We start from the raw sequence: 10,840 nt of genomic DNA, 5'->3' as shown, positions 1-10,840 counted from the left end.
GAGCCAGCGGTTTCTTTGATGAACCTGCCTGTTTGTGCCTAGTTAGTAGTACTTGTAAAAGTTACAATTTATTTCTGAGGAAGAGCTTTGTACTATCAGTTGCAAAGCTTCACACCAACTTTTACATGTAAGATCTGAGATATGACTTGCAGGCTAACGATGGAAATTATTTGTAACTATTCGTAATAAACTAACTATAGCGAAGACTCTCTACGGTGCATCTTCAAGTGACCGTCAGCTTACCAAGTACGGTCAGACGAGGTGAAATATACATCAACATGAACTATTTGACTCGTGACTGACTTGAAGAGACATAAAATGTATGGACTATGATGGTACCGTCAAAATGTGCATGTTAAAGAGACAATTCAAATCTTGAAGGAACTACAACTTGGAGAGATTTCACTGTATTATTCGAAATGTAAAGGCCGGGGGACATTATCCGTACTCGCTAGTGTAATTTCGATTTTCACTGGCGCATCTAGCGGCGGCTGGTAAAAGCTTTTTTATCATCGAGGAAATGGTCGTGTCGGATCTCAAAACAAGTATTATTTTCATCATTTTTCGATGCGAAAATGGCTGAAATACTTGCACTACATATTCACCTTTCAATTACAAAGCTTCTCGAGTTCAGTTTAAGTAAAAAACATGAAAAAATAACATATTATCTGAAACGGCTCCAAATTGTTTGGCTAAATGCTTCGGACAGCCGCCGCCAGATGCGCTAGAGAAAATCGAAATTACACTAGCGAGTACGGACAATGTCCCCCGGTCTTAATGCTCCAAACAAAGCGATCCTCAAACACATTGATATGGTGGTGTGAAGTAGCAGCCCAACTGAGAGCTTATAAAATACTACCACACACACACACACACACACAGCCTTTAAAATTGATTAATCGTCTAAATCTGATCAAATCAACTGTTCTTGACACGTCAATCAAGCGGTTGTTCAAGCGCATCACTCACAGCCTCCGAACGCCATTTTGTGATTTAATCGCCTTTCATAATCAGCTGTCAATCAGTCACTTTAGTAAGCATCTAATCAGATCATTTTGTGGGTTTGCTGTAGGGGATTGGATTAGGAGAGGTGTTTACTTTTTTTTTCTTTTTAACTGTTTTATAAAAGCAGAAATTGATTTATTGATAACATTTATTTTTTTTAAATAGAAATTTGATTAGATATATTTAATATTTTATCAAAACCCGTTCAAATCACCAAACATAAATCTTTAGCAGTGTAACAAATGTATCCAAGGTACAAAAGGACCCATCCCCAAATGTAAACCATTTAAAAACGAACCCCAAAAGTAATCGGACATCTCATTAACATGCCCCAACTGCTTTGCCAGAGAACAAAGAAGGGCAGCATATTTTTCCGTCCATTCTGTGAAAGGGAAATAAAATTCTTCCGTTTTGTTTTACACCGGCTGAAAAAGATAAGTCGAGGAGTGGGGTGAGTGGGTTGCAACAAAAACACATCCGTTTTAAAAAGTTTCCCAAAGCAAGGGGACCTAACACAAACAGATAATTTTGACCTTCTGTGGTTCAAATCGGACGTGAAACCCCGAAGCACACGCGTCCCCTTCGCGTCCCGTCGCGGTAAGCTACAGTTTCATTCCCCCAGTCTTTGCAGTGAAAAGAGGGCGCGTTGAAAGCGGTCGCCGCTTTGCAGTATTTTCATAAATCATACTCACAATTGCGCTCCGGCTGTCTTGCGCGCTTCCGCGTGGGAATGGCTTTCGATTCGGCTTTCGAGTCGCCGACGCCACCGACCACCGATCGCCGGGAGGATTTTAACTTTTATATTGCCTGGAGTCTGTCTGGAGGATTTTCCTTTATCAGCAGCTCGGTATCGTGAAACCGGCACAATTTGCTGGGCTTAACTTTTATCGGCATATCGTAAAGTGCGTGATTTCTGGCACGATACAGCACGGTACAGCCCCGGTTTGCATAAGCTTTCCCGGGTGTAATTTTGTGGGTGGGAAAAATCTTGCTACGTTCGTTTCGCTCCCAGCCGGTGGGAGTATTCATTTAGCAGCTTAAAGCTATCGCAGCATCTTTAAAACAAACGATCCGTAATTTGGCCAACGGCAATCACTAGACAAGTTAGTGGACTAACTTTTCGCTTTGCAAATGCTGGACAGGCCTGTGCAAAGCTCGTGAAGTGTTTACCTATGCAAACACCTTCACCGTCCGCTGGGTCGGAAAAGCTACCGTAAATAAATATTGACCAAGGATAAATAAACATTCAACAGTGTCTGTGTGTGTGTGTGTGTGTGTGTGTGTGTGTGTGTGTGTGTGTGTGTGTGTGTGTGTGTGTGTGTGTGTGTGTGTGTGTGTGTGTGTGTGTGTTTGCGGGAGGACCATATCGGCCACCTCAATTTTATTGCCAAACGGGAGTGTGAGTGTGTGCCATATCGATGAATCAATCATAAATACAGTTAGCTCAGCGTTGAACACTCAGACCAAATAACACACAACCTCCCACCCGTTCCACCCGGTGACCCTTTTTTTTCGTGTTGGTTTGTGATGTGCCTGCGATCAACTTTCTGACCGGCGGTGATATCGATTACCACTTTTAACTTTTTTATCCCAGCACCAATGTGATGTATAAACATTCCCGTCCTTTCCTGGTTTTACGCTCCCGTTCGGTCAAGCGAACAAGATCGATTGCACCTTGTTCCTTGCACCTTGGTTACAGGGTGTGGTGTACCAAAGAATGAGAGAGAGAGAGAGAGAGAGAGAGAGAGAGAGAGGGAGAGAGAAAACAACTAACCTATTCCCGGAACGAAGGGTGTAAGAATGACTGTCGGTTTGGCCGATTTACGGTTGGAAAAGTTTCCGGACTTTACTATCCACCAGCACACAGTGGGCAGCATTTTCTGTTTCCATGCCATTTCTTGCCGTTGCCTTTTGTGCGGTAAAATAGTTTGCCGGATTGGGAAGTAGTTCTTCTCACTACTTTCGAACAAGTTGGTAGGGAATAAAAGTTTGAATTTCAATTTAGTTAGTTATAATCTGGGATAAATAATTTCTGCTTCTTCGCGTTCAGCCATAGTTCAGGGTAGGAAGTGAATAGGAAAGATTGAATCAGTGAAATTAAAAGTCACTTAAATGCATTTGAAGAAAGCTTTAGAAGAATATCCAATTATAGTTTTTTTTTCCATTTTATGATGTTTTTATTCACAAGTTAATTTACTAAATATTGTACATAAAAGCATCCCGAGAAATTCTAACTGTTTTTCTTCTGTTACTGGGGCCCTTTTCCCGTTTTAAGTGCGTAGGCTGAAATTTCAGCCTGTCAGCTGTTTGCATTGTTTAGCAGTTTTCGAGCAGCTATCTAAGTGGGTATAATATACAGGTGGGCTTGTCCCAAAGTGTATGCATTTAGAAGGCTAATTATTATCGCTTCTGTTTCTGAATGAAGATTTTATAAGTGTTTTGTGTATTCGTTAAGCCTCTAGAAAGCTTGTTTGAACAAAAGTTTTCACCCATCCTGTCAAAAAGTAATGTTCAACTTTGGTTATAAAAAACATGCTATGATACCACCTAGATTACATACACTTTGAATTTGGTTTCCATCACCAGTCCTCTTTAATGCACCTTGGGATAAATGTAAACACCACCATGTTTTGCCATTTTTCTCGAGCAGGTACTCGAATCTAATTTTTGCTTTGAGGCTAGAAAAATCTAGCGTGAAAATTGCAGGCTAGTTTTGTGTGTGATTTTGTATGGAGTGTTTACATGATTTTTGGGGCGGTCCCGTGGTACAGTGGTCAACTCGTACGGCTCATTAACATGCCCCCGTCATGGGTTCAAGCCTAGAATGGACCGTCCCCCCGTAGCAAGGATTGACTATCCGGCTGCGTGATAATGAATTAAGTCTCGAAAGCCTGTATAGGCCGGCATATCCGCGTAGGACGTTACGCCAAATAGAAGAAGTTTACATGATTTCAGCTTCCAACTGTCAAACTCCGTACAAAAAACTGACTAGAATCGTGAAGTGCCCCACTATTCCCTTATGATACGCTTTGCAATACCCGGTTGTTAGTATAACCATAACAATCAAGTTGCACTTTTGTTTTCAAATCATTAAATTTCACAAAAGCTACACTTTTTGTTCCACTACCGAGTTTTACCGATAAAAACAAATAGCGGCATGAATGCCCCGCTCTTATTAGAACAATGTCCACTACACACTCACGCGTAGCAAGTGTTTTGGGATGCGCAATTGTTATTGTTATATTTTTTATCTCTCACTCTCAAACAATTTTGCCAATGACCCGATAACTACCGTTAAGTGAATAGGACGTTTTGTGCTTGGTAACATTTGTGTATTTCGCGCACCGTATGCAGCAAATGTGCGGAGAAGGGGAAATAAAAAGAAAGATAAAATGAAATTAAATAAATTTCTGACAGCACAAATTGGCCCTAGCCGCCACGGTCGCTACGCCTGCCAGCTGCCAATGAAAGCTGCTGTCTTTCCGCTCTAAAACCAGGCTCTGAAAAAGCCACCGCGGGCGAGGGAAGGGGGGGTACCTAGTGTCGCTGTTTCGCTCTACTGCTGCAATCGGTACCAACCAGTTGGGAGTTTGGGAAAGCGGCGGGGTGCGTAAGTATATAGCAAACGCGAACAAGCACAACATAAACACCTAGTGCAGCACCGGCTACTGGGCGAAAGGGAACTGTGCTGCCATCGGAGGTGACAGTGCTTTTTGTTTTAATTTCAGTTTTATATTAATTAACGTTTATCGGGGCTATCCTGTGCCATGATTTTTTGTGTTTGTTTGCCGCTCGCAAAAGGGGAAAGTTGTTGAAGCTGTTATGAAATTTAAATCGAGAGAGGATGCTGCTAGCTGACATTGGGGTGATAGTTGATTTATGTTATGTGTTGTAGATGGTGCTTGGTTATTTCTGTTTGCAAATGAGAATAAATGCTTGAAATTTCGTTTCAATATAAAAAAAACAATCAACACAACATGAAAGTATTCAGCCAACCACATCGTTGAACGTTTTCAACCAAATGCATCATCCGTCAACTTCCATTCATTGCGATACGCATTACCTTCGCGGTGTTGACTGCAGTGCAATTTCAACAATTCTCAACAATCCTTCAAACAAAACAAAGCAAAAAAAAAACCCCACGACTGCATAAATTGCTTCCCCAAAGTTGCTTGCGAACAACTTTTAACCGACTTTCAACGTTGTGTGAAACCCGAAATCAAAATCCATAACCGAGCGCAAGCCGGAGCTGCGTTGGGGACGGGGAATAAGAAAATGCACGCAGCATTATTGTGGGTGGCTTAAGCACAACTTTTTCTACTCTTTGTGCAAAGCAAAAAGAAATGGCGAAGGAGTAAGTGGATCTAGATTTTTTTCTTCTCCCTTTCGGTATGTTAAAATGTTTGCAGCGATGGAATTTGAGCTGTGGAAAAACTTCCTGCCAAGGGAGCATGTAGCGGGATTTAATGATGCTGTATGCGTCACAACCACATGATATGCATGACTTGGTTAAGGTTGTGACATAGTTTGCTGCAGTTTATTAAACTGGAAGAGAAGTAGAAACCGTGCATTGTTTTCTAGTTATTGTTGTGTGGAGTCCTTCTTTGTACTAAAGTTGTACTAAAAGCTGCGCGCACAATTAATAATAATATGTGTGCTATATTAATGTAAAACTAATTACAGTAATCACCATTTCTCATCATTATTAATTAGTTTCACAAGAGCGCACTGCATAAAACATACAAAATACATAACAACATGTGCACAAAGGGCCGCTAAAACTGCAATCCCCGTTCTCACTCAACTGCGCAAAGGACGTTGTTAAACGTTGTAAAATTCAACAGCATCCGTTCGCGTACTGGCACAGTAACTACATCTTGCCATCATTGGCTTTGCTTCTGTTGGTGATGTGCTTTTTTTTTCTTCTTTCTTGCCCGTTTTGTGGTTCCACCTCGCAAACGATAACACCATTAACCTTTCTTGCCATTTCCCGTGTGGTTTTCCCATCTATTTATATTCCCATGCCCTGGTAGAATAACGCTTAAAAGGGAAGGATAGGAAAATAAAACTTAACGACGAGACACGTGTATCTTGCAAACAGACGACGGGCAAACAGTGCAAAAGAAAAAGAAAAATGTCGAGCACCATGTAACCAAACACTTTTCATTCCTTGCTACTAGAGAGTCAGCGCGACCGGTGTTGCTGTATCGTAATCTTAAACCTTTTGCTTTGCTGGTTGTTTTAAAAGTCATTTTAGTCATTTGTACAAGTGGGATGGAATGAGAAAAAATAGAAAGCAATAGACATAAAGGTGGGAAACAAACAAAAAATCCACAACCGGATAGATATCGCTTCGAAAAAAATGGTTTCAAACGCCACCAACCGGGCAGAGCAGGAGGAAAAATTGGCCCCACGTTCGTGCCGGCAGCACAATTTAGCTGCTGTGGTAATATTCGCTTCATCAAGTACGAATTGGAAAGGGAAGGGAAAGCTCCAAGGAGGACAGTGCAGTGTGGTGCAAATTAATAACAAAAAGGTGGGGGAATGCAACAAAAAACAGCTCGTCCTGCTGCACACCTTTTCGATTTGGGGGCCCGTTGTGGGAGGAAGGTGAGTGCCACCGTGCATTTAATTTCGTTATCACATCTTCCATGGGTGTCCTTTCAACTTGTGCACCGCCCGGGCGCGCCCCGATGGTGCACGCGCGCCGGTGGTGGTGTTGTCCTGGCTTGAGATAATAATACTCCATCAACCTGTGGGGAAATTAATTGCCAGTTCGCGCGTAACCGGTAGGTAGGTGGCACAAATGGTAGGCAAAGAAAGCGAGTAACAAAAAAAACTTTTCGCTCCATTGCTGCCAGTGTCTCCGTGCTGAGTTGTGCTACTATTAAATAATGGATCGTAAAGATTGTAGCACAAGTGTTATGTGTTTTTTTGTTGTTGTTGCTGAAGCTATATGACCAATTTTCCCCATATCAGTGTGGAGGTAGCATGAGGCATTTTTTCTGCTGAAAAGAGTTTTAATTATATTTCCAGACACTTTTTTTATACTTATTTTTCAATAGGATCAACTTTTGGAACAGCTTTTTGGAACAACTCTTATAAAAGTTCTAGGATGGAAGAGGTTTTGTATATGTAAAATGTGAATGTAGAGGTTTTATTTTTAATTATATAAATCTTTCGATCGATTTATGGAAAATTTATTTCAATTTTGTAATATCTTTCTCTGTGGGATATGAACACTGTTTTCCGTTTTTTCCGCATCTCACTTAACAAAATAACCCACAACTGCTCCACATCAAAGCAATTCCCTCGTTCAAGCACACTCCTTACGCGACAACAAATCTGACCCCACGGACCCCACGTTTGCACGATCGCGCTACCATTACACACACCGCACTACAAAAGCAGATAAAGCAAATGGTGACGGGAAGGAATGGCGGGGAGCCAGGCCAGCAGGAGGGCAACTAGAACATTTTACGCTCTATTATTCTTGCCTTTGTCGGTCGCCATTTGTTACGTGACGTTTCACCGGCACAGCAAGTGACTTCACATCATTACACCGACAAGACAACGCGGGCTCGGCATTGCGCATCGCCCCCCCACACACACACACACACACACACACACACACACACACACACACGCACACAGCATACATGGAATTTTTCATATTAGGAAGTAGTGCAGACAAAATGAAGAGCAGCAGCAGCAGTAGCAGCAACAAAAAATGTAAAGCGGGAAGCACAACAAACAAAGTAAACGAGCCTCTACTCTCAGCTTTGTTGCTAGGGTAACTACTAAGGTTTGCATTGCCACAATAGAGATCCATCCGCACAGCATGGCCCAACCCACGTTTCACGTTTCAAAGGGATTATGCTTTCGGATTTTGTGCTTCTTTTCTTTCTCCTTCTTTTTTTTTGTTCTGTTTTGTTGTTATTTGATTCAAATGCGACCTCGTTCGTGATGAAGTATTTTACCACACCGCACCGGATGATTGAAGTGAAACCGCAAAATCAAAAAGTGGAACAGGAAGCTGAGAGAGCGAGCAAGCAGAGCCATATGCACCAACTTCACCATCATGGTAGGTGACTTTGTTATGCGAATCACTCATCCCCTTATTTCGTGGAACTGTACATGGGTGTGTGTGATGGGTGATGGGGGAAAAAATGGCGGCCCACTTCTGACCAACGCTTTGTCGAGCGAAGCTATATCCCTCTGTGGGCAGCTTCGTATGAGTGTGGGACCGGGTTGAAGTATGGAAATAATGTTTTATACGGTTTATTTTTGGATTTTCTCCTACACGGGAATGAATATTTGGTTGGAGAGTTGTTTTTTTTTTAATCTCTCTCTTGCATGCAAACCACATACCGCATGAGGGATTGATGGCGGGAAAGCGGACCATAATTACAATGCTCCATACGGTGAGTGAGGTAATCAATACGGTAGCGATCTAGTTATTTTGCTGGGTAAAAACTATCATCAACCATCCAGCAATAAACGTGACTGAAGTGGTGGCTGTTTGTATCTTTTTTCCCCTGTTCTGCAACATGTTGACAGTTCATTGTCCTAAGATTTTAATCCCATATTGCTAAAATTCAGGCACCGACTTTGCATGGCCGGTCCGAGATCCCCCGGGAGGCTTGAAACGGATAAGCAAGGTATTAATCTTCATTTCCATCATGCTGGTACCATCGCCCTCAGCAGCGGTGTCATTTGCAGTGGGGCCTTGCGTTAAACTTTTCTACTCGCAGAAAGTGCAGCACAACTGCCCTGATGTGTCGCTCGCTGAAAACTGTCGCCACTTGCTAATGGTACTGCTTTTGCCGCCCATGCATGCAAAGTTTTGGAATGGAGAAGAGTGGAAGAAAATTAATTAAAAACTTTTGACTTATTCAATTACCGTGCTCTTTTGCTACAACACGAGAGTGTCTTTTTTAGACAGGCGGTGGGTTTTTTTTTCAAGAACTTGAACATGACTTCTATTTGTTATTATTTTCTCATGCTCAAAATATTGTTTTGGTCAGTATTGGAGATGTTCAGAGCGTACTGAAGAGTTTATTTTTTTCCTCCATAGCATAGCGATTTAGAGATAATAATTTTAAGCTGATACATATGAAGCGATATCAATCGTGGAGCCTTAGGCTGCGAAAGCCGCTTCAACCGTAAATCGCGTTGCTAATGCCTGGAAGGAATGCCACTTTTGATAATCTCTAGTTTTGTTTCATGGAAGCATTTAAAATAAAACGGCAAATAAACAAACACGTTGCATACTTTAGAACAAAACAAAACCATTCCTACATGTATATTACACACTTCCTCAACATTATCACTCTTCACTACAAACAGGCAACAGTGTCCTCTTGGGGTCAAAGTAGTAGCAGCCAACACAGATTCATTCTCCGCACTATCGCTTTATGGGTCGTATCATCATCTTTGTTGATTTGAGTGAATATTTGTCCCCCCGGAAATCCATCCACATCAAACCCTGGGAGTCCTGGGCATCGGTCAACTTTCCCTTCAGATACTCTCCGTTCAGATTGCTGAAAGTATACAAAATTCACTGTACCCTCTATACCAGGTGAATTGCAACACTTCCCACACTTCTCACATACCATCGATGGCAGCGATAGAACCACCAGCCGCCCTTAAACACCGCAGCACAGTTAAACGCCGCCTTGCTTCGATCGCGATCGTACGTCGAGAAGCTTTCGTTCAGATGGATCCGCATCGCATCCCCCGCACCGCAAGGATTACAGCTGCCCAGCTCCATCACACCGTAGTTTAACGTTTCCGCTCCGATGCGGAACTTTTGATATCGTGCCGCCACGCTCACTCCATCAAAATCCTCCATCACCACAGCCAGCTCGTGCGGGGCCACATTCGTGAGCCGGTAGATCTGCTCCAATCCTAGCCAAAACTCGCCGTGCAGTGTGCCGAACCCACGCTTGTAGTCCTGCCAGTCGCGGAAGAAGTTTACCGACCCATCGAACCGTCGCTGAATGACGGTCCAACCGCCACCTTCGTACTGCTGATCGCACAGCACCGTCATCGGCTCGTTGAACGGATGGTCGGGATCGATACGATAGATGCCGGACACGCGGGAGGGAACATCACGGCAGGACGCTCCCACGGGCACTGGCAAGCCCGGTACTGCTGCTGGATTGCCCGACCCGTTCAGCTGCATTCGCGTGAGCAGCTGTACCATCTTGGACAGCTGCTGTACCGTGTCGTTGGTGTAGGTGAGCAGATCCGACTCCAGACCCTGCAGCGAGTCGAGTCGGGCCGTGATCATCTCGTATCCATAGCCGGAACCTTGTGATTCAGTCTCGAAACAGATGATAAACAGTATTAACAAGCTGCCAAGAATGGAACGCATCTCCGGGCGTGTTTTGCGCACTAAACTAACATCAACTGCACGATTCGGATTGTATACCAACACTGATTTGTAGGAGGAATTCGATTTGATTGGAGGAATCTTCTCGACCGTAATCACACTATCGCCGACGCATGGATGTGGGACTGGGAACCCCAGGGAATCACAGAGCTGGCCATAATTGAGCTGACCCCTCCTATCGGTTGCCCATTTCTGTACTGTTTGAAGGCGTACACACACATACATTCTTATACTACGATGAGATGCAAAATAAGTGGCAGTGATAAGACGCTATGCGGTGGTCTACCACCGATCGACCGGTGTTATGAATTGTTATGATTTGACTGACTGATTGCTATTTAATTTAGAGCAATGCAGCAGAAGTAGAATGTGTAAGAGGAGCGTTGTTAGTTTTTAATTAACGAAATTAATACACGAATAAGGGACATACAATACAAG

At 43.1% G+C, this 10,840-nt stretch overlaps 1 protein-coding gene across 1 annotated transcript; it reads right to left on the bottom strand.

Annotated features, from left to right (window-relative positions):
* Positions 1 to 9,276: 9,276 nt before the first annotated feature.
* LOC121592553 (angiopoietin-related protein 1-like) lies at positions 9,277 to 10,607 on the bottom strand. Its single transcript, XM_041914127.1, has 2 exons — positions 9,621 to 10,607; positions 9,277 to 9,548 (listed from the first exon to the last, which is right to left on the bottom strand). The coding sequence occupies exons 1-2, from the start codon at positions 10,382 to 10,384 to the stop codon at positions 9,413 to 9,415; spliced, it is 900 nt and encodes a 299-aa protein (XP_041770061.1). The 5' UTR covers positions 10,385 to 10,607; the 3' UTR covers positions 9,277 to 9,412.
* Between the last annotated feature and the right edge of the window lie 233 nt (positions 10,608 to 10,840).

This window comes from Anopheles merus, chromosome 2L, assembly GCF_017562075.2.
Source record: "Anopheles merus strain MAF chromosome 2L, AmerM5.1, whole genome shotgun sequence".
NCBI classification, from domain to species: Eukaryota; Metazoa; Arthropoda; class Insecta; order Diptera; family Culicidae; genus Anopheles; species Anopheles merus.
Note: the sequence above shows the minus strand (reverse complement) of the source record. Positions and strands in the feature narration are given on the sequence as shown.